The sequence below is a fragment of the Anolis sagrei genome, chromosome 1 (genome assembly GCF_037176765.1).
Source record: "Anolis sagrei isolate rAnoSag1 chromosome 1, rAnoSag1.mat, whole genome shotgun sequence".
NCBI lineage: Eukaryota > Metazoa > Chordata > Lepidosauria > Squamata > Dactyloidae > Anolis > Anolis sagrei.
Window position 1 is genome coordinate 247,908,625 of NC_090021.1, and position 24,579 is coordinate 247,933,203.

The 24,579-nt window shown below is 41.8% G+C and overlaps 1 protein-coding gene across 1 annotated transcript in view; it reads right to left on the bottom strand.

Moving 5' to 3' along the window:
* OTOG (otogelin) overlaps window positions 1–24,579 on the bottom strand; it is a 141,236-nt gene that overhangs the window by 103,353 nt on the left and 13,304 nt on the right. The window contains exons 5-16 of the mRNA XM_067466655.1: window positions 22,714–22,806; window positions 22,268–22,422; window positions 20,728–20,846; window positions 20,073–20,278; window positions 19,502–19,635; window positions 12,483–12,589; window positions 11,783–11,892; window positions 10,525–10,650; window positions 9,813–9,921; window positions 5,220–5,266; window positions 4,768–4,913; window positions 988–1,120 (exon numbers count right to left, since the gene is read on the bottom strand). Coding sequence (XP_067322756.1) covers window positions 988–1,120; window positions 4,768–4,913; window positions 5,220–5,266; window positions 9,813–9,921; window positions 10,525–10,650; window positions 11,783–11,892; window positions 12,483–12,589; window positions 19,502–19,635; window positions 20,073–20,278; window positions 20,728–20,846; window positions 22,268–22,422; window positions 22,714–22,806 — 1,485 coding nt within the window. The remainder of the gene's footprint in view (window positions 1–987; window positions 1,121–4,767; window positions 4,914–5,219; window positions 5,267–9,812; window positions 9,922–10,524; window positions 10,651–11,782; window positions 11,893–12,482; window positions 12,590–19,501; window positions 19,636–20,072; window positions 20,279–20,727; window positions 20,847–22,267; window positions 22,423–22,713; window positions 22,807–24,579) is intronic.

The window sequence follows — 24,579 nt, forward strand, 5'->3', positions numbered from 1 at the left end:
AACCAAGGTATGACAAGCAGCAGGGTGGATAGGCGAGGATGTGCAAATTTCACAGATGACCACACAAAGAAACACGGTTACAGATAAGCAACAAATTCTTCTCTTCTTCGTGGGCTCTGTGAAATTGCAAGCTACACACCACATCTTTCTGGAGCCCTGCAAGGGTTTGGGCTCCTTGTGTGAAGGTATGGACCATCTACAGATCCTTTGCTGGCAAATGATCAATGTAAGAGGCAATCCTGTTCCAAAGAAAATCCTAGTATACCCCATAGTGGGCTAACTGGGCAAAATGTCTCGCAGAAAAGCAGATCTTGTGACCTATAGCATCAAGCTTCTGTCTTTCTTTGTCAGAAGGAGTGGAGTGCATCCTTTGGGAGGGGCGGATCTGTGAAATGGCAACCACAATTGGGTTGAGCTTTGGGACTTGCGTGTCTGAGGGGTAAAAGCTTGGCAAATTTCACAAGCCCCAACAACATGGGCTTTCCCTAGACACATTAAACAGAGGACATGAGCATAAGTGTCAGGAATATTTTCCTCACATGCCTGGCATTTCTTCACAAAGAGTCTAGGGCTTAGTTGTTAAACAGTTTGGGGTCAACACCAGAAAGAGGTAAGTTGTTCAAAGGATATCCACAAGAATGGTCAAATCCATTCTGAATCAAATATATGCTTTACAGTAAGAGCTAACAGCAATTCCTTCACTGCTGTGACTGCTGCGGACAAAAATGAACTGAGTTGTTAGCCCCTACAGCTGGCTATATATTCAGAGGAATGGGCAGGGCTGACATCAGAAGGTTTTTAAAAGCTCTAGACAATTCCAACCTGTCTTGCATCTGCGTATAAGATCCATATGTGCAATTTCACAGAGACTACAAAGAAGAATCATTATTCCTTATTACCAATATATGACAAATGTACCAAAAAATTTACAGAAAAAGGGGGTGCATATCCAATTGTTTCTTTAGCTGAAAAATAATTATTTCTTACCATCTATATATGGCAGATTAACTTTGTATTGATCGTATACCAAAACATCTCCTGAACGGGTCAAAGTCACTTGCCTCTTGGAATCATGATTGAGAATAAGACTAATAGACTGGATACATGCACCATCTTGATTCTGTAAGTAAGATAAAGAATAGCATCTCAAAATAATTTGGCTGACTAAATAACATATAACTCCAAAGAGAAGGGTAAAAGTTCTCTAAATAAATAAATAACATTTTTAAAAGAGTCAAAGTAATAGTCATGTGTAGTTACTGATTAAAAATCAAACTGAAGGAATATGAATGATAGACAATTGCTGCTTTAGTCTGCTTAGTCATCCAGTTCCATAGAATAATACAGAGCAAATGTGACATTAAGACAACCTCAAAATGAGGGACCTGCCCCAGGTAACCCGAGGCCGCCAGTTGATCTGGGAAATAAGTACTGTAATTAGCTGGTCTGGGGGGAAGGGTCAGCACTGGGATAAATAAGGAAAAGGCACATAGAGGTAAATAACAAGTATGTAATAGAGCTAAAGGATGAACATATTACAGGAGTCAAATATTATATATTTCTGTATTACAAATCTGTTATGAAAAATTGGTATGTATAAGAATTTTGAAGTACAAAATATGTAAAACTCACCAATTATTTAAATAAAAAAATTTTAAAGGAAAGTTATACTCTTTTAGAAAAGACAAACTCCTTCTGAACAAATCTTGCAAAATTAGAGGGAAGTTCTCCACTTCTTTTAGTGAGAAGTTTGTAAATTAAATATGAAAATCCTATGCTTAAACATAAAATGATTTATTTACAGTATCAGGGAGGTGTGAATGAGATTGGTCCTACTTTCCCTTGGCAGGATCTGTCAGACATAGAGAGTGCAGCATCATATGTGCTCAACATGTCACCAATTAGTCTTTGCCTCTGAGTATGCCTGCCATAGATGCAGGCGAAACGTCAGGAGAGAATGATTCTGGAACATGGCCATAGAGCCCAAAAGCCTTCGACAATACGGTCTTTGCTTAGCTGTTTCACAATGATAAAACATATTACAGAAAAACAAAAGGAATACTTAATATTCAGTAGCATACTAATGCCAATCATACTGAAACATAGCTGTGTCTTTTGCTAAATGTCCAGACAACTATACCAGTTTCAATGGCCAAGGTATTGGTTTTGTCTCTCACAGAAACATAGGAAGGTGCTACATCCAGTGGTAAATTTCATGTCTTGAGTGCAAAATGTCACAAATGCAAACCCTGATATTTAGCATTTTTAAAAAAGGATTGAATAGTTGGCTAAGAGATTGAAAACTACCAGCCATATTGACTTGACTAGATGAATACTCCAACATAGTTAGGTGGAAAATTAATTTGACAGGGCATTGTGTTTCTTTTGTCATTGTCAAATGTGAAAAGTGCATGTTGAAGACCTCTGTATACAGACATGTCCATTATCGTGATTAGACTACAATTCCCCTGCCCCCATAAAAAAACTAACAGTGATTCTCTGTTTCAGTGAATCACTTCTTTCATATCATTGACTCAACTAACTATCAGCAGCTGCTTTCTCGTAAAATGAGGCTCACTCAATAAACACTTAAATGAAATTTATATATTAAAATTTCTTCTCATCATAACAAACTAGAAAGCCTAGTGACACTGAAAACTGAAACTCAGGTAAAGTTAAACTCTGGCAACCACTAGCAGAATTTTACATCTTTTTGAATTTGCTCACCGTGTGATGACTATTTATATCATCAAGGCTAAGAATCTAGATGACTGGACTCTTTGTGAGTCTAACATCCAAAATTTATCTAGGAATGATACCTTTTTATTTTCTTCCTTTTTCTAATACTTTTTAAAGCACTTAGAAGATTTTCCAAAGTGGCAATTTGAATATTTTACTGGATAAATAATAGTGCTTTATTATATGAATTCCATTTCAAAATGCACAATTGGTCTATTAAAGAAGTACAGAAAGAACTGGAGATTTCAGGAATGAGATTTGGGTGAATAAAACACCAAGTTATGCTTATTCAGACATACACATGATACAAGTGGGCTGAATAAAAATCTGAATGTTTTTGAAGATATGTTGACAATTTGATATGGTCAAAATTGACTAATCAATAAAGAATTGTATTGTATTGTTGACAATTTGGATTTTGAGGGATGTAGGGCCACCAATAGTTTGCTTCCCAAAGTTGAAACATGTCTCCTAAAGCTCTGCATATAAGAAAAAAATGGAAAGAAGGGAGAGGGAAATAAGCACCTAACTACAGAGAATGGTTTACAAGGCCTAAAGTTTCAGGGAGACATTCATGTAATACATAACAGTACTAATTAAGTGTTGCCTGCTTTTGCTAGTTGTTTTCTCTTCAAGACATGTTAGTGGAGACTTTGCAATCTAGGAGCGTGTAACACTAAGTGCTTTTCAATGTATGCTCCACATCCAAAATGAACAATCTAGTAATTTTGGTTTTGATCTATGACTCTGGAGATCAGGATACAATTCCCTGTTTGGCCAGACCACCAATCACCCACTCTCAGCACCAGAAAACCCCATTATAGGGCCACCATAAATCAGAATTGACTTGAAGAACTATAATAATTCTACCCAAGATTGTCTATGCTTCTGAAATACCTCCTTTGGAATATTTGCCAATAGAACACCATAAAGGCTACCCTTCATTAGACAAAGGAGTGATATACAATGGATTCATAATTGTTAAATTGCCATCACAAGTAAAGACCCACTCTTGTCAAATCCCTTCAGAGTTATGACAACTCTATGACAAACTTATCACAGGTTTTCTTGGCAAGGTTTGGCTAAGAGAGTGTGACTTGCTCAAGGTCACACAGTAGGTTTCCATGGATTCAAACCTGCTCCAGAGTCATAGTCCAACACTCAAACAATTCTGATTTAATAATATACAATTACAAGCTACCCGATATACCCAGACAAACAGCTTTTTATGTTGGTGGAGAATATATATAATTTTTATGTGAGACTAGCCGTCCCCTGCCATGCATTGCTGTGGCCCAGTCTGTGTATAAGTGTTTTGTGTGTCTATATATGTGTATATGTGTGTGTACATATTTGTGTATATGTGTATATATGTGTGTTTGTGTATATATGTGGTTTTGCACGTGTGTTGTAATGTAATTTTTGTTTTTCAGCTTTTTAAGTCCCTTCTGCAGTGTTTTTCATTGTTTTTATGAATGATAGTCACTCAGCCTGATTGGTGTCTTGTGTCCAAATTTGGTGTCCATTCATCCAGTGGTTTTTGAGTTATGTTAATCCCACAAACAAGCATTACATGTTTATTTATATAGATTAAGGGTGCATCTATATGAGTCACAAATTGTGATGTTGATCTGGAGTTGCCATACATTCCAAAATGTTTGAGACCGGAGGTGGTTTTGATTTTTTTATTTTGAAATATTTACATATGCATGGTAAGATATCTTGGAGATGGGACACAAGTATAAATACAACATTTTATATGAACTTTATAAAAGGTAGTCTGAAGGTAATTTTATATACCATATGTTTAATAATTTTCTGCATGAAACAAAGTTTATGTAAATTGAGAGACCCATGTGAAGAATTTTCAATTTTAGAGTATTTCAAATTTCAGGATAAGATATGCCTAACCTATACTAGAATCTGAGCCACTACGGCTAATAAAAAACAGACAACCATTTAGCAGTTGGTAGAACATATTAGACGTATTACTATAAGGATTAGTCTCTTATTTTGTTACTGTCTTACCTGTCCACATGGAGCATTTTGCAGAATCACAGCAAATTTGCCAGAGGTAAGACTTTTTGCCAGAATATAGTGGCAAGTTGCTTGAAAATTATATTTACGCCCATCAAATGTTGTGAAGTGCATATCTCCAGAGACTGAACATTCAGCTAACAATAAAAAGAAATAGAGTCTTACAGCGTCCTACAAAATACTGTATGCTCTTATGTAAAGTTTATTAAAGGTGAATTATAAAAGCCACCATATCTGGAAGCCCAAATGAAAGATTGGATACATTATTTGCTTATCTAAAAGCAGATATGGAGATATAGATATAGACAGACAGACAGATAGCTTTTCAGGATTGGATTCACAGAAAATGATTTACAAATGTGGAAACAACACATTCTCAATAAAAAAATATAATAACTTATGAATAAAGTGAGAAAGCAATACTTTGGATAAAGCCAACATACCTGGACAAGTAAGGTTTGTGCAAATCCATTTTCCTCCAAAACATGTACTGCAAAAGAATTAATCATTTATGTTTTAATCACGTTAACACAGAGCTTAGGAACAAATCAACAAATGAAAAACAGCAAAGTAAACCAGGTAGGGAAAGCTTCAACTGAGACTAAACCATGAAGAGTCAGGAGTCGAGAGCAGGGCCTAACTTTTTTCTGACCTCTGAAGTTATGCGGTTTGCTCAGAATAAATAGTAGATACAACAAGGGAATGTTTAGGGAAATGAATGTATATTTCCTTGTTTATGAAATGCCATATAAGTCCTACTTGAGATATGAAAGTTTTGGAAAAAGGCATGGCCAGACTTACCTGGCCAAAGAAGTTGCGGTGCTGGGCGTTCCCCACCGCCATTCTTGCCGGAGGGGGGCTTCTTCCTCCCAGAAGCCCCCTCGGATGGCGGGAAGGTTTCCCGCCGGTGGGGCAGGGGGCCAATGGGGGCATCTGGCCACGCCCACCTCAGGTGAGGCCTGAGCTGGCCTCACCCTCCCGGGGGCAGCATTTATAAGGCTGCCCCTGGCTCACAGGCAGGCACTCGGCCTGCAACAGCTGATTGGAGCTGATCAGCTGTTATCGTGAGAGGAGGAACGGCGGCGGCAGCGGCAGCAGCAGCAGCAGCAACAGCGGGGCAGCGGCAGCGATAGCACACCAGCGGAGCACCATTTCAAAACGGTTGGCTACCTTTCCTTTCCCCTCTGCTGACTCCCGCGGGGCCCGGCCGGGCTCCTGCAGTGCCCGCCTTTTTTCGCGGGGATCTTTCTGCCACCCTGAGCTTTGCTCAGTCAAGTACGCCTCCTTTGACCATGCTGTCAGCTTGGTGCAGACCAAGGGACCAGGAGCCCTGATGGCAAAATGCGACATTCAGTCAGCATTTCGGCTCCTCCCAGTCCACCCGGAGGACTTCAACCTCCTGGGATTCAAATTTAATGGCCTGTGGTACTATGACAAGGCCATGCCCATGGGCTGCGCAGTCAGCTGCGCAGCCTTCGAGACGTTCAGCACCTTCCTCGAATGGGTCACCAAGACCCTTACCCACTCCAGTTCCATCACACATTACCTGGATGACTTTCTCTTTGTGGGATCACGGGGTAGCGGGGAGTGCGCCCACCTGCTCAACACGTTCAAGGCATTGTCCAGGGTATTCGGCATCCCCCTAGCACGGGAAAAAACCGAGGGCCCCTCCACATCCCTGGTATTCCTGGGGATCCAGTTGGATTCTGTCCGGGGCCTGTCTTGCCTGCCGGCGGACAAACTGTCCGCGCTGCGGGCCCGCATCGAAGAGGCAGCCCGCAGCAAGAAGGTAACCCTGAAGGAGTTGCAGGCCCTCCTGGGCCACCTCAATTTCGCCTGCAAAGTGGTGTCCCCGGGTAGGCCCTTTTGCGCTCGTCTCGCACGGGCAACGGCTGGGGTGCGCGCCCCCCACCACAGGATCCGCGTGACGCAAGGTATGCGGGAGGATCTCAGGGTGTGGCTCCAGTTTCTGAAGGGGTTCAATGGGGTGTCCATGTGGCAGTCCAGGTGGGAGCTCGGGGCCGAGTTGCAGGTACATTCGGATGCAGCAGGGAGTATCGGTTTCGGGGTTTTCCTGCAAGGTCACTGGTGCGCGGCCAAATGGCCAGAGAGCTGGAGCAAGGGTAACATCCTCAGGGATCTCACTTTCCTCGAGTTTTTCCCTATCCTTGTGGCAGTGCGTATCTGGACCAACTTGTTCCGGGACAAGAGGGTGCGGTTCTGGTGTGACAACCAGGCGGTGGTTAGGGTAGTCAATCGGCAGTCTTCCAAATCGCCCAGGGTAATGAGGCTGGTCAGGCACTTTGTCTTATTATGTTTGGAGGCTAATATCACCTTCTCAGCGCAGTATATTCCAGGCGTGAACAATGAAGTAGCCGATGCATTGTCCCGCTTCCAGGAGGACAGGTTTCGCTCCCTAGCACCAGACGCAGATGTCCTGCCCACAAGCTTCCCACCAGACCTGTGGACCCTTGGAGATGGGAAGCCTGGACAGGACTGATGGACTCCGTCGCGCCGGCGACGCAGAAGGCATACCGGGCAGCCATGGCAAAATTCACCAAGTTCAGGCTTGAAGTTGGATACGACAGTAAGTGGCCAGCATCTGAGGACGAGGTCATACACTTCCTCATCCACCAGAAGAGAAACAACGTGACAGCACATTCCATGCGTCTCCAGTTGGCTGGGATTGCCTTATACAGCAAAGCTGCCGGGTTTGGCGATCCGTGCCAAGCATTCAGAGTCAGGAAGCTCCTCTGGAGTTGGAGGAAGCGCGCACCCAGGCAACGGGACACCAGGCGCCCCTTATCATACAAGACCCTCAAGCAAATCGTCCAGGCCCTCAAGAGGATCTGCCCCTCCCGATATGAAGTTAAGTTATTCACTGCAGCCTTCACAACGGCTTTCTTCGGGGCCCTTCGGCTGGGGGAGGTGGTGGCCAATTCCAAAGCTGACGCCTCTAACAGGGCCCTGCAGCTCAGGGACATCTCAGTCCAGGACAACGCCCTGGCACTGAGGATCCGCAAGTCCAAGACTGACCAACTGGGAAAAGGGGTCTCACTGCACATACGGGGTTTGGAACCAGGACATTTGTGCCCCGTGCAGTCCCTTTCCAGGTTCCTGTCCACGAGAGGCTCTACCCCTGGCTACCTTTTCATTCACCGAGACGGCAGCCCTCTCACACGTTACCAGTTCATGGCTGTTTTCCGAGGAGCCCTCCAGCATTTGGGCCTCCCTCGGACGGAATTTGGTGGGCACTCCTTTAGGATAGGAGCGGCCACCACAGCTGCTGCGGGTGGTGTCCCTGTCGAAGTAATAAAATCCATGGGGCGCTGGAAATCCTCAGCTTATGCATCCTATATCAGGCCGGGCCTTCTTCTTGAAGGAACCCGATCTGCCGGCTGTTCCTTTTCTTCCACCGACAGGTCAGCTATGGTCGAGAAAGAAGGAAGGAGTGATGCACGGAACAGGAGTGGAACGGCGGCAGTCAAGTGGCAGCAGGACTAGGATGCACGCTGAGGACTTGGTCGGTGAACGGAGGCGTGCGGGATAGGACAACGGACGGCAGGAGGAAGGAGTTCCGCCCGCATTAGATGCAGCCCCCTGAGCAAGCAAGAACAGTACTGGATACTTTTTAGGACTTATGATGGCCAGTGTGGCATTTGGGCTACTTTATTGAGCAGGCTCTGGGGTTGGCGGCAAGGGGGGTGTGGTTCCCACCCCCCCACTTGTTGTGGCGTGGGGCATGGGCCCTGGATCTGGTTTGGTACCCCCCCCTAGCGGTTAGGGGGGGACGCCCGGTGGTTCCAGGGGTGCCAGGTTGCGTTTGCCTGGTATTGTGCCGGCGGCACCCCTGATGTGTTTGGGATCGGGCAGTATTGGGCTGCCCGATCATGATCCAGGACCCATGCTTGGCTGCCAACCCCTTATCCTGTTATCAATAAATGAGTTGTGGCCATTGTTTTCCCCACATCTTGTGTGAGTGTCTTATTGGGTTGGCTGTGGGAGGCGTATCGCATGTGCACACGCAAAAGGCATGGCCAGACTTACCTGGCCAAAGAAGTTGCGGTGCTGGGCGTTCCCCACCGCCATTCTTGCCGGAGGGGGGCTTCTTCCTCCCAGAAGCCCCCTCGGATGGCGGGAAGGTTTCCCGCCGGTGGGGCAGGGGGCCAATGGGGGCATCTGGCCACGCCCACCTCAGGTGAGGCCTGAGCTGGCCTCACCCTCCCGGGGGCAGCATTTATAAGGCTGCCCCTGGCTCACAGGCAGGCACTCGGCCTGCAACAGCTGATCCACCCCACCCACCCTGCAATCAGTTTTTGTTTTCTTTGGCAGTTTACTTGTGTTGTGTTTTCCTGTCATGGTTACCTGTTTACTGTTACCTGTTTGTGGTATGCTCCTTGTCACAACTCCGTGTTGGCGTGGGGCATGGGCCCTGGATCTGGTTTGGTACCCCCCCCTAGCGGTTAGGGGGGGACGCCCGGTGGTTCCAGGGGTGCCAGGTTGCGTTTGCCTGGTATTGTGCCGGCGGCACCCCTGATGTGTTTGGGATCGGGCAGTATTGGGCTGCCCGATCATGATCCAGGACCCATGCTTGGCTGCCAACCCCTTATCCTGTTATCAATAAATGAGTTGTGGCCATTGTTTTCCCCACATCTTGTGTGAGTGTCTTATTGGGTTGGCTGTGGGAGGCGTATCGCATGTGCACACGCAATTTTGAAGCCATGGGTGAGGGGATGAGACCAGATTTCCCCTGCCAGAGCACAGATTTCCCCTGCCAGAGCACAGAGTGTTTGGACCTAAATCCCATTATAACTATAATGAACATGCACTATCATTCTGGTTTATGAACTATGGAGGCTTGGGCAGAAAAAGATACTAGAATAAAAGCTAATGGTGGTGGCTTGACTGAATGAACCCATTACAAACAAACAACTCAAGCAATGTTCAAGTATGAGGAAAGCAAAGGCTAGTGCTTTCCATCTTGTACATTATTCAAGGAACTCACAGAGGGAACAAATATTCAGAATATTACTAACCAATTGTTGCAGTCTTCATAGATCACATCTCCAGTTCTGTAGACAGTTCCATGGTAATCGCAGGGGCAATCAGTAGGCCTGACACACAATCTGTTTTCATAAATAAGTCCTGGAATAGTACATTCAGTAGGAACAAAATTAAAATCATGCCACTTCACAACTTTTTCTATCAAAATAATGTTTAAAAGCAATGCTTTTGGATTTGGAAAGATTAGCGGTTTACGAGAAACGTTGCCCGGGGGAGGCCTGACTTTACTTACTCAGTCTTCGAGGAGACTCTTTCTTTTCAAAATAATGAATATACGTAATGAAACACATAATGTTTGCTTTAATTTTAAACAGCTGTGTTAAATTATTGGTTAGTAAGGGTCCCTTCAGTTTCAGTGGAATTTAATATTAAATATGCAAAGTGATTTTGTACCATATTTGAGACTAAGAAAAAGAAGTTGGTAACATAAACTTTCATAGATTACGTAATCTACAAAAGTATATGCTACGAACTTATTTCCTTCAGTCTTAAAGGTGCTACAAGATCACTTTGAACACTGATCCAGATTAACATGGGTATGTCTTTGAATACTTACTATTAAGTAGTATACTATACCACCAATGTGAGTTAAAATTCCACCCACTGGTTTTGGTTGTCATGTCTTTGTAAACTGCAATCATAAAGTGATCACAACATTTGAAAGGACACCCAAATTTGCATTACCATCAGGACAATAACATCCATCGACACAGGGAAGTTCACTGCCAATACAATATGCTTTTTGCTGACACGAAACTGGACAACAGTGAATGCATTCATTGTAGACAAGATTTTCCTCACATTTAACAGCTGAAAAATGAGGAGATGAACAAAGTTAGAATTCGTTACTAATATATCTGAATCAACATTCATTTTAAGTATGCACTGCTCTATTGTGTGCTTTTTTCCTTGCTTCTCAGAAGCAAATAATGCATAATATATGTTTCCAATCAATGTTAACATTACTGATATGTTCTTCAAAGCTGTCAAACATTTGAGAAAATGTCATATAATGCATGAGCCCCTGGTGGCACAGTGGGTTAAACTGCTGAGCTGTTGAACTTGCTGACCGAAAGGTTGGAGGTTCGAATCCGGGGAGCGGAGTGAGCTCCTGATGTTAGCCTCAGCTCCTGCCAGCCTAGCAGTTCAAAAACATGCAAATGTGAGTAGATCAATAGGTACCACTCCAGTGGGAAGGTTACAGCACTCCATGCAGTCATGCTGGCCACATGACCTTGGAAGTGTCTACGAACAACGCCGGGTCTTCAGGTTAGAAATGGAGATGAGCACTACCCCCCAGAGCTGGACATGACTAGACTTAATGCCAAGGGAAAAACTTTAACTTTACCTTATGTAGGAAACTGTAGACACTTTCATACAGTAGTTTTACAGACACAATACTTATTCTATTACCTAAAGCTTATTTCAGAGCCTTATAGATGCTGACAGGGAACTCACTTCATCAAAAACTTGCAATTTAGTTCTTGAACCTAATTCTGATCTTTCCAAACTGTAGATGTGTCACGTAAAAGTACCTTATTTCTTCAAGTGTAAGACAGCATCAATTGGAAGATGCACCTTAATTTCAGTACCACCACCACCAAAAATACATATGATATGCGTGATATTCGAAGATGCATCCCGTTTTTAGAAATGTTTATATAGGAAAAAGATGTGTCTTAGAATTAAAGAAATACAGTAATAAGAATTGGCAAAAATCTTGGAAATGTATGTAATCTAACAAATGATATTTTAAAAACATATAAATAAAAGTTTTCATAGGATATATCATGTCCCCATCTATTTTATTATTACAATTTATGTATGTGTTTATATCTCTTACAAGGGTTTGATTTAACCTCTGGTTTGCCAGTAAAACTGAATTATTTTGTCACAAAATGATGCATGTATAAAAAGGATTAAATGGTCTTTCATTGCATACCACACTCCTCAAACTGTGCCCGCCAGTTATGGAGAGGTCTTCCTGCTTGTGCACAGGATCGTGCATATTCAGTTAATGCTCGACACCAAGTTGCATTATCAGCTCCTGACCTTAAACACATTAAAATTGGCATAAGCATATTCCTCCTCTTACTATATAAATAAGCAATCATAGTACCATATATATTTCAATGATGTGTTGGCCATTTCAATGTCCCAGCATATTCTTGAATTCCAAGAATGTGTACCCTCTGCTTCTTTTGCCCTACATTTCTTTTTTACTTGCTTTTTGATCAGAAATATGGCCTTCTAATAGCAACATACAGACACAGCCTTAATCAAATAGACTACATTTAAAATAACGAAGTCATGTCTGACAGATACATTGTGTCTGCTATGTTTAATATACCTAGGAATATCTATTGCATAGAAGCCAATTAACTCCCTGCTACAATTCATCTGATACATAATGATTACCAAAAATAATTATTTTATATTAGTATTTCAATTAAAAAAACATTCAGACAATGTGACTGTAAAGAGTGTGTGTTATTGGGACAAATTTCCTAAGTCACTACAGCCAACATTAAAACATTCCTTTTATTTCTACATCTCAGAACATATGTGCACTGATGCAGTGTTTGGAAAATATTCTTCTTAACTTTCTATTAACTTTAGAGATTTTAAAACTGGATACTTACATGCATAGATCATTCGTACAACTGGCCATGAAAGGAAATGGGCTCACAAACTCATGACATTCTTTGAAAGGGGGCCAAAGTAGCATGTTGCATAGTGTGTATGTCCTCTAAAAATATAGACAAAGTCAAGATGAAGAAAAACTTTTTGAAAAACAGCAAAATATTCAGCCTTTGTAGTTTAGAAACTCATATCATCAGATATAGTTTAAGATTTTCAAGAAAACATTAACTCAGATGCAGAAGTTGTTGAGGGAGCTGAAGGCATTTCCACCATGTGTAGGGATGCCAATATTCAATAATTTCCACTTTAGCCACAGTCCCCTATATATTACACCATTCAGTGTCAGGTTGAAACAAGGGACACAGTGGTACAGTGGGAAAGGAGAGACAGGAAAGCTACATTCCTTGAATGTGTCACTATTTTATCCAAGCCAGTGCATTTCTGGCATTCATATGTTTATTTGATGAGACCGCATTCAGAATTCATTTCATCTTATACCTGAATTATGTTCATTTCACATTTTAAGTATTTAAACTTTAACAAAAATGTATATTTTTATTAAAGTTACATGCATGTTCACATATTTAAATTATTATCATCACCTTACTTACTTACTTACTTACTTAGGCGATCCCTCGTTGGACGAGTAAGATGGCCTTCCATCATGGGTTTCCCTGTGGGTCTGTATGTGGCTGTGGAGCCCTATTCTTGCTCTGCATCTTCTTCCGCAGTGAGGGCATTGGTTTCCAGGTGGAAGGCAGTCCCGGTTGGGGTTGGCTTGACACGCCTTCCTCCTGGCACATTTCTCTCTTTCACCCTCCACTCGTGCCTCCTCGAATTCTGCAGCGCTGCTGGTCACAGCTGACCTCCAGCTGGAGCGCTCAAGGGCCAGTGCTTCCCAGTTCTCAGTGTCTATGCCAGAGTTTTTAAGGTTGGCTTTGAGCCCATCTTTAAATCTCTTTTCCTGTCCACCAACATTCCGTTTTCCGTTCTTAAGTTCAGAGTAGAGCACCTGCTTTGGGAGACGGTGGTCAGGCATCCAGACAATGTGGCCGGCCCAGCGGAGTTGATGTTGGAGGACCATTGCTTCAATGCTGGTGGTCTTTGCTTCTTCCAGCACACTGACGTTTGTCCGCTTGTCTTCCCAGGAGATTTGCAGGATTTTCCGGAGGCAGTGCTGATGGAATCGTTCCAGGAGCTGCATGTGACATCTGTAGACAGTCCACATCTCACAGGCATAGAGCAGTGTTGGGAGGACAATAGCTTTATAGACAAGCACCTTGGTATCCCTACGGATGTCCCAGTCCTCAAACACTCTCTGCTTCATTCGGGAAAATGCTGCACTTGCAGAGATCAGGCAGTGTTGTATTTCAGCGTCGATGTTGACTTTGGTGGAGATGTGGCTGCCAAGGTAGCGGAAATGGTCAACATTTTCTAATGTTACACCATTTAGCTGTATCTCTGGCATTGGAGAGGGGATGGCTGGTGACTGCTGGAACAGCACTTTGGTTTTCTCGATGTTTAGTGACAGGCCAAGCTTCGTGTATGCTTCTGCGAAGGTGTTGAGAGTGGCTTGTAGATCTTCTTCTGTATGCACACAGACGACATTGTCATCAGCATACTGGAGTTCTAAAACAGATGTTGTTGTAACTTTGGTTTGGCTTTCAGTCTGCTGAGGTTGAATAGTTGCCATCTGTCCGATAGATGATTTCCACTCCGGTGGGAAGATTCCCATCAACAAGGTGAAGTATCATAGCGATGAAGATGGAGAATAAATTTGGGGCAATAACACATCCCTGTTTGACACCCGATTCCACCTTAAATGGGTCACTTTGGGAGCCATTGCTGTCCAAGACTGTTGCCATCATGTCATCACCATCATCATCATAACTTTATTTTTATACCCCGTCTCCATCTCACCGAAGGGACTTGGGGCGGCTTAAACGAGGCCAAGCCCAATCAACAGAGTTAAAAACATAGCACATAAGAATGCATAACATCAATTTAAAATAACATAATACAACATTAAAACCAAACATAAAACAAGCATCAAAACCAACAAAAAAGCATAATTCAAGCCTCTATATGGGTGGGCAGACAGGTGCACAACAATTCAGAGGGTCTGGCTAACAAGTAAAGTGCATAGGTCGTATAGCGACATTAAGGATAAGGGCAATATAAGAAGGAACATTCTAACTTTGAATATAACAGTTGTAAAGTGTGTGGCCAAAATTTTTGGGCCCTAGCTAGGGCCAGTTGTCAAGGGAATTGTTTAGTCAAACGCACAGCAGAACACCTAGGTCTTTAGATCTTTGTGAAAAATGGATTGGGAGGGTGCTAGTCTGATCTCCCTGGGGAGGGAATTCCAGAGCTGGGGGGTGACAACCAAGAAGGCCCTCTCTCTCATCCCCACAAACTGCACCAGTGACAGAGATGGAAGCGAGAGAAGGGCCTCCCCAGAAGATCTTAGAGATCATGTAGGTTCGTAAGGGAAGATGCAGTCTCAAAGATAGGCAGGTCCTGAACCGTTTAGAGCTTTATAGGTGATGACCTACACCTTAAATTGGGTATATCAGAGGTATATTGTTCCCTCTGGATAGTATACTTCTTGCTCTTCCTTGTATGACTAGCTCTATGCAGAAATATGAAGGGAACTTTGTGAGGGCAGAGGTTCTGAAAATGCTTTCTAGTAGAAAACTGAAAGATAGTAGCCAAAATTATAATGAGATTTCCCCCACTGATATTGCAAACAAGTAGAGAAGACTTGCCTAAGAAGACAAAAGCTCTTTCACAGATTTTAATACAAGTGACAAAGAGTTATCTACTCTTTTCTGGCACCAGCTATAATAGGAAACCACTAGCTCTAAGTTTTAAATGCTAAAACAGCAAACTCTAAAGAAATACCAAAGAATGAAAGAAGATACAGTACTGGAAATATTAAAGAGAAAATATTAAAAATAACCCATGTGATAAGAAGGTATTTTAGTGTAATCACTAAAATAACATACAAAACGGCCCTTTTTCTATTTAAAGCAACAGAGCTGAGAACTGCATATTTAAAGTCGATTGGGGTAAACTGTAGAGGTGATGCAGATATTTGATCTGGATCGGGACCTTGTTAACAGCTTGCTTATTTTAACTTATGTTGTACTGTAGGTTGTATGCTGTATGTGTATGTGTTAACTGTGTTTGTCAAATGTTTTGATATGGACAATGGGCTAATCAATAAAATGTAATACTACCTGTAACCATGTTTTTTTGAGTGGTCATCTGTGAAATTCACACATATGGATCTTGTACACAAGACAGCTCAGAATTCTCTATAGTTTTAAGAAACGCATAGTGGTAGCTCCACTACCACTATGTTACATCTTCCACCCTGCCCTGGAAGATGTAACTATTAGATGGGGTCAACGCCTCAGTTCACTATGACAGCAGCTTACAAAAACTGAGGAATAATGAACTGATGGGAGGATGAGCAGAGATGTGCAAATTTCACAGCTGACCACTTGAAGAACCATGGTTACAGGTAAGCAACCAAACTGTCTTCTTCATGGTCTCTGTGAAATCGCACATCTTGGAGGAGGAAGTCATGCTCCACAGGAATCAAACACAGCTCTGCTAAGGTAGCATCCACCCTGGAGAAATCATCCTGCTTACAATGTGACACAAAGTGAGTGGGGTCGACTACATTGCTGCCAGGCAAAACATCTTCAGAGCAGTCCATATAGGAAGGCCTGAAAGACAGCAACAGATGGAAGAAGTCTGTCTGTGAGTTGGCAGGCCAGCCTAATAGTTGAAATGATCAAAGAAGAAATACTCTATGAAGAGACTGAATCGCCCAGAACATCCTAGCGATATCTCAGAGAAAAACTCCCAGGAGATTTCCTGTAGGCAGATGTGCCATCGATGTAAGGCCTAGAGCCCTCCACACATCCCAAGTATGGAGAGAGTGCTCCAGAGGAGTTGGATTCTGGAAAAAAACGGTAACACCACATTCTGTCACATATGAACCCAAGAAGTCACCTTGGGTAGAAGGGCAATGTAGGTTCAGAGAACCACCTTATTCTACGAAATCAAATGTAAGGGAGATCTACACAGAGAGCACAAAGCTCACTGGCTCATCATGTTGATGTGATGGCAATATGGGATGCCATTTTCCAAGAAAAGTGGGAAAGCTCTACCAATGCCATGGGTTCAAAAGGGGGTTTTGATAGCTGGGAGAAGATGAGCTCCCAACTCCTTGTTGGGGTTAGAGAATATGCCGATGAGTACATTCTCTTCAGGAAGAGTTGAATGAGGGGGTCCCAAAAATAGGACAAATGCTCTGCTCTTCATCTGTACCAAGAGATGGCAGCTAAATAACATTTCAGGGAGAAGGAGAGTCCTTGCTCTGATTGTGAGAGCAAAAAACAATGACTACCGGTGTAGGTCCAGTGAGAAGGTCAACACTGGTCTTTTGTGAGACGGAAAATAATGTCTCCAGTTGTAAGCATAAGATCTCTTTGCGGGATCTTTGTGAGTGGCAGTGGCGGAACTCACCACTAGAAGCCTATAACAGTGGGGCATACCTGGGTTGCCATGATCACCATGAGGCGATAAGGATGCAGTCCACCATGTCCCTCAGGACTTCACTGAAGTTCACATTACTAGCGGTGAACTCTTTGTGAAATGCACCAAGTTCACCAAGATCTGAACAGTGAGGCTGAGAAGTCTGAGGGAATGCATCCTTCCCTGTTTGTTGACGTAGAACGTGGTGGTTGTATTGCCTGTCAGCAACTGAATCCACTGGCCCATAAGGGAATGCTTGGTCCCCCAGAGCACCTCCTCTACCACAAGCAACTCGAGATAATTGATGAGGTACCATTGTTTGATGAGGTGAGCCCACAGTTGAGAACTAGAGTCAGCCCCAAGGAACCCATCATCAATATAAAGGAGCCATAATTTTGCCCTTAAGACAGAGGTGAGCTGCCGAGGCTCTGTACAGAAACCAAAAGGAAAAACATTAAATGAACACTTAGAACCCCTCCAAAAAGAGCTAAATCTATGATGCTGAGGTTTTATAGAACTATGAAAATAAATGTCTTCCAAATGCCCCACTGCAAATCAGGACCCCTTCTTGAGTGACAGCAAAATGGTAGGCAATGCCACCATTTTGACATTGTGTGGTTTAATGTAACGATTAAACATGCAGAAGTCCAGGATCGGATAAAGGCCACCATTTTTCCATTACCTTTTGCTCCCAGGAACAAAAAACATCTGGGATATTCTGGTGATTCATGTCTTTCTGGAGCAAGGCCTGTACTTCCTTCCATAGAGTGGGAAAGGGTGTAGTCTGCAGGCGCACAACTGGGGAAAGGCTAGTAAACTGGATCGTAAAGCCAGTCCTAACAATTTCCAAGACTCAGTGGTCCATCATGATTTTGCACTATGCCTTTAGAAAAAAAGGGGGCCATCCAGAAAATGTTGGTGCCAGAATGAATGATGAGGCAAGATCACCACAGCCTAAAAATGACACTGAGCCCACAATGGGTATAAAAGAAACACCAACACCTAAGGGTGCACTGGGAGCATAACCATAAAATTTGAAGGCTCTGTCCCTTCCTGAAGGTGAGGGCTAATCTCGCTAGCAGGACTGACAAGGCTGCTTACTGCTAGCCTGTTGCCAGCCCCAGGAGGGGAGATGAGGTCTTGTAGTTAAAGCAGCCTGGGGTTGGTAGCATGTCCAGGTCCTTGCAGTGGCTGGATTATAGCGGCTCCAATAATAAGCAAGATAGCTTTGTAGAGGGAGGGGGAAATTGTAGTGGTCGGAGTTTTGGCTGCACCAGGACCTCTGGCAGCTGCCTCAGCTAGCGTGCGGGGAAATTCGGCCGAATAATGGTGGGAGGGAACACAGTGGTGCCCAAGCCCTCAAACAGTTCTCTCCCACCAGCAGATGTGCAGGGAAGGAATGCTGCTGTTGTGCCAGAGGAATAGCATCCAACTTATTCCGTTCTGTGTCAGATTGTGTAGCCTGAATCCTCTGTGATGATAGAGACTGAGAGACATCCATTACTATGGAATGGGTTTGGGATCTTTCCCTAGCCATCCTGCCCTCGAGAAGTCTATGCAGTAAAGGTTGTCTATCCTCCTTGATGCTGTTGGAGGCAGCCGCAGGCCTTTAACCAATTGTAAGAAGAAGCACAACAGTGGCAGCAGTGATAACACCAGTGCCTGCTACTGGCCAGAAAAAAAGTAGAATCTGGAAAAAATAGAATCTGGAAAAGTCCTGGAAGGAAAGCCAAATAAATAGTCAAAGTAGTCCAACTCAAACACAGAAGAAACTGCCAAGTAGAAGTAACAGAAGAGAAGTCAAGCAAAGTGAAGAGCAATATGAAAAGAAACTGCAATAAGAAGAATCATAATAATAAAATAATAACACTTTATTTATATTCCACCCTATCTCCTCGAGGGGACTCAGTGTGGATAAACAATTAATAAGGAAACTTATCTAAGAGAAATCCCTTGCTGCTGCTAACACTATGGACAAAAAGGAACTGAGATACTAGCCCCACCTGATGGCTATATCCTCCAAGGCAGGGTGGGCAAGGCTACCACCAAGAGTTTCTTAAAGCTATTGAGAATTCCAAGCTGTCTTACACCTGCACACAAAACCCATATGTGCAATTTCACAGAGACCACGAACAAGAAATATACCTCATCAGGTAACCTTAAGCCTTATTTGAAAAAACAGCTTCTATATTTTGAGGCTGGCATCTTGAAACTGGGAGGTGGGGCAGAATCTGAAACTTTGATTACAAAACATACAGTTCCACCTTACAGTCATGTTTCAAATCATTCCTCAAATCCTTTTTTGAATCAGGTCCTATCTGATTCATAATAATAGCTAACTGCTCTCATCTGTCCTAGTCCTTCTAGGATCACTTTATCAGCTAAAGAACATGGCCTCATGGCCCCATTGCAAACCAGAAATCTTTTGCACTAGTATTTGGAAGAGAATAATAATCATAATGCCTACCTGTAAAAATGATTGGGGGTGATTCAGGCAGGGTGGCTCATAGTTGAATGAGACATCACTGGAGAAGATATTCTCTTGGGGAGAATTCTCTCTCCAGCTTTCAACAAACTCTTCAATGTCTTCTGTAAGCTTCCCTGTGGAAAAGTGCACAAGTATATCAATGCAAAATATTCACTGAACAGTATAATCATTCCTTTAAGACATTATTTTTCATTTTTTTCTGAAGTAGACCAAGAGGGTAAGCATTCATTGGCTCATCTCCCCAGTCATGCAAACGCCACTGCAAAACATTAGAAAGCAATGCTTTCACAGCAATTGATACAATGGGTAATCCTGGTTGGCATTTTTTTTTTACCAAGGACAATGTTTTCTCCAACTCTTACGTTATATCAGGAAGAAGCTCAGACATTGTCTGTGTCTTAAGGTACAAGGGAAAGTTGGTATTAGTGTGCTAAAACTAACGTTAATGTATTAAAACTAACAATTCTCTGCATTTTTGGAATAGGTGCATGATGAGAAATAATCTGGTATTGTATATGTTTGTGTCAAATAAATTAGGTTAAATACTCACCATAACTTGTTGCAAGCTCATCTTGCAAAATGGCATTGTTGTTACCACATAATCCATGGGTTTTTCCCAAATAATCAGGAGCCATCTTAATATAAACAGCAGATGCACCATCCCAAGCCAGAGAAAATGCATACTGGTGTCTAACAATAACATATCCTGCAAGTTTTTGGATGTGCAGGTTCCCAATGGTATATGGTAATTGTATTCTGGAAGAACAAAGAAAATTACTCCATAAACAAAGGAACAATTCACAGCAACCCTTTTCAGATTTTAATAAAGTAATTACTGTAATCCTCTAAGAATTCCATGATAACTGGCTAGACTGATTTGGCATCAGAGTTTCACCCACTGTGTGAAAATTGGAACTAGGTGGATAGATGCATTCTAGTAATCCGTTACAACTGGGGGGGGGGGGGGTTAATTTATATTTACCACTGGTAGTGATTCAGGAAGCATGCTTATATTTACACATACTAGCATAATATTTATTTACTTTATTTGTTATTTATTTATTATCTTTATTTATACCCTGCCTTAGCCCCTGTGGGACTCAAGGCAGCTAACACTCCACACTAGGCAAGTTTACAAGGTGCAATACAAAACTTAAAAAGCAATCAGCAAGTAAAACATTGCCAGCCATACATATTTAATTTACCCAGTTCCTTTGTAAGTGACTTCACTACTTAATCTGATTTCTCCATCTCCTGAAAAGTACAGACTTATCGATCGTTTACAAGAGTAGGGAGGAGACTTGCATTCTGGATCATTATGAACCTAGCAAAAATGGGAGAAAAGTTAATATTTCAATAATATTTTCAACAGATGGTACACAAACAGGTCCAAAAGATTATCCACTTCAAATTCGACATGAAACCCGAATTCTACCTACTGAATATAATGAACATAAATCTAAAAAAAAATCAAGAAAATATGTTTTTCTACCTATCCGCAGCGGCGAGAATACTAATTGCCAAAAAATGGAAAAACAAGGAAATCCCTAGCAGTGAGGAGTGGATAGAAAAGCTGATAGAATTCGAAAACCTAGACAAACTTTCACAGATCCTAGAAAAGGAAGACAATAATAAGCAAACAAACTGGAAAGATCTAGAAGAACACCTTAAGAAGCAAATCAAATTAGATATATAAGGTGCTACAGCAAAAGTAGATCAAGGAATATAGAAGAAGAAAGAAAACTTATGGACAAGATGATATTTTCCCTGTAGACTGAACGGGAGTTCGATGACCCACACCCTCTCTTTTTCCCTCCCCCAGCCCCAGCTCCTCTCCCTTCCCCCCTTCACCTCACACACCCCAATATCACTATCCAGATCTTTTTTTCCCACCCTTTCTATCCAATCTATTGTTCCCACTCTTTCAATGTATTAAGAAAACTTATAAAAACTTAATAAAATAAAAATAAAAATACTGTCAGCATTTCACATAATGCTTTAGAAATAGAGCTAAAATTACTTCAATGTTGTAGTATCCATCAGTGGAAGACTAGGTTAATCTTCATATCTCGACATCTTGAATTGTAAATAAAACTGATGGATATTTTGCACAGAATAACATTTGGGCGCACACAAACAAAAGCACAAAGCATAATATATAAGTGAAGCTTGGAATATTTCGATTAATTCAGGAAACCCACCCACATTCTTTGCAAATCCTGTTACTGTACCAGGAAGACATTATGTAAACTGGGATTCCCAAAGCTACATGCAGTCATCAGTGTATATATGATGAATTTAAACTTCTGCCTTACTGAAGCACACTCCTTACCTCTACTAAATAAAAACAACAATGCCAAAGACTTGGAAGTCAAGACCACTACCAGAAATAAAACTCAGGTCCCTTTTTGCACATAAACAAATTTCACTTTAGTGAATAAGTGCCTTTAAACCCACAGATAATATTAGAAAATCATAGAATAGTCAGTTCTACTACCTTAACCCCTTCCTATATTCTTCATAACATCTCCTGAGTCACTGCCTAGATTCCTAACAATAAAGAAACTTAAATCACTGGAATGCCCAGTCTATAGTATTTCTTCACTCAGAAAAAAAAACATTTCCAAACCTACATCTGGAAAGGGGGGAATTAGAAACTTTAAACAAACAAACAAAAATCCCTGAAATGTTTTCATTAATTATGAAGTAAACAAGTTTTATTTTTCAAAAATTCTAATCTCTTACTTGTATAGAGAAGCTTTGCTCATCCAGTTCATTCTGTCTGACAAGACAATAAGTAGATTTCCCAGAGAAAAAATAGTAGAGGCCATCAAAGGTTTCATAATGGTACTGTCCCCATGTTCGACAAATACTGTCTCGTTCTGCTCCTGTGTTATGAACTATAGCAAGTAAAGGGCAACATAATTATTTCTTTATTTAGAAGGCATAACCTTTTGATTATGCTTATATTATTTCTGGAGTGAATGATATGGGCAATAATGTATAAGGGTGGAAATATGTATCAAAGAAGTATAGAGCTACATGAAGATACTGTCTTCTGCTTCAAACTAAGACAAAGAGCCCCAAACTACAATGTAGCGCCTATTTAAAAACTCTACTGTGTCTTGAAAAACCAAGCCTAGTTCTGCATCATAGGTCACACTAGGCACACTAACATATTTTCAACTTACCTATTTGACATCTTGATCCAGTTGCATTATATCGACTACAATCACACAGCTGCCAATAGGCACATTCACCTCCATTAAAGCATGTAAATGCATCTAAGAGAAAATATAAGAATTTACTTCCAAGCCATTTTTTAATGGATGAACAAATGCAAGTAGATAAAAATGATACATATTTCAAGCTATCTGCAAACAATAAATCTATTATGTGTATTCATCTTGTCAACCATCTGTGAATATTAATCCAAGAGAGGTTTATTGGTACTTATGGTTGCTCTTGGACTGTGGAACTCCCTGCTAAGAGAGACCAAGATGGTCTCATCCCTGCTGGCCTTCTGCAAGCAGATTAAGACCTTCTTCTGCCAGCATGAATTTGGGGCAGGCTTTAGGGAGGTGTGGGTGGGATTGGGGGCCTGTGGATTTTAAATGCTATTTTAATCTGTTTTTACCACACTGTTATTATTTAATTGTTGTTGTTTTTTTTACTTTTGTAGTGCGCTTTTTAAACTTGATTAAGTGTGGGATTGTTAGCTACCTTGAGTCCCCACGGGGAGAAAGGTGGGATATAAATAAAATTAATAATAATGGTTTAGTGGACCTAGAATGTTGGTTATAATATTAAATTGGAGAATGCCCAGGACATCACACCAAAGCAGAGCCCAAAATTGTTAGCACTTGTGTGGATATAAAACAGTTTTACAGTGCTCATCTACTCCAAGGGCAGGCCTTTTGCAAAGACCAAGTCCCTCACAATACTATGGATTACAATGTGGATAGCTCATAATAATGCATTGCTGCTGAGAAAATTCATCCCCCAGATATAACAGTGACTGCAGCTAGAATCAAAGGCAACAGAGAATCTAAAAATGAGTAGAAAATGATATCACAGTCCTTACTACTCATAAAGTCCAAGGACCTCAACACTGTGACTCCTGGCTCTACTGCAGCACAGCTTCTGCTGTAGCAAGTAGTCCTAAACTCATCACGCTCTAAGTAGAGAAGCATTCCAGTTCTCTTTTCTGTATGATGCCAAAAACAATATCAAATAACAGAACTTAGAGTTATAGCCAAACATTCACTTTTCCCCATGAAATAATAAGAAGGGAACATTTGGCTCTGTCCCAAAATACGTCATAATTTGCACCAATAGTGGATATTACCTACATTGTACTTCTATTGATGGAACAGAGCATTCAACAGAAATTGATACCTTATCACTACTGCAGTCCCTCAATTACACCCCGAAAATCTGCTCTGAAGGGCTGGAAGGTAGTAAGATAGCTACATTTCTTTTTCCCCTCCATTTTACTTGCTCAATAAAAGATTGTGGAGGTAGTTTCCATTTACTTTGACTTTTGCAGGCAAGCAGAGAAAGCAGAAATAGAACTGACTTGAGCAGTACCCATCATTTCCCAGCTTAATCTATACTGGATTGGTTACTGCAAACATACTGCTAAAATCTGTTTCTCCAGCCCTCTTTCACCATTATCCCAATTCTAGTGCTGCTTTCCAAAAAGCTTCCAGCTAGCCAAAGGTTAAGGAGGAAAAGGGGTGGGGGGTGCATGAAAAGACTTTGTAAAAGGGAGTTCTTTGTCAGAGGCTTTGTTAACTGAAGTATGTCTGCCTTCAGAAGCAAACTTCCTGGTGCATTTTTCAAATAACCCAACTTCATTAAGCAGATTAAAATGGACCACAATACTTTGATCATTTATTGCCAGAAATTATGTTAATAAGATCTGTATTCATCTTCTGTCCTCCTGAGAAGGGTCAGTGCCCATTAAATAGGTTTCAGATAAATAACATAAGCTGGTGCTTACATATAAGAGGATTTTTAATTTTGTCATTAGCTTTGATGTTGACAAAAAAAGG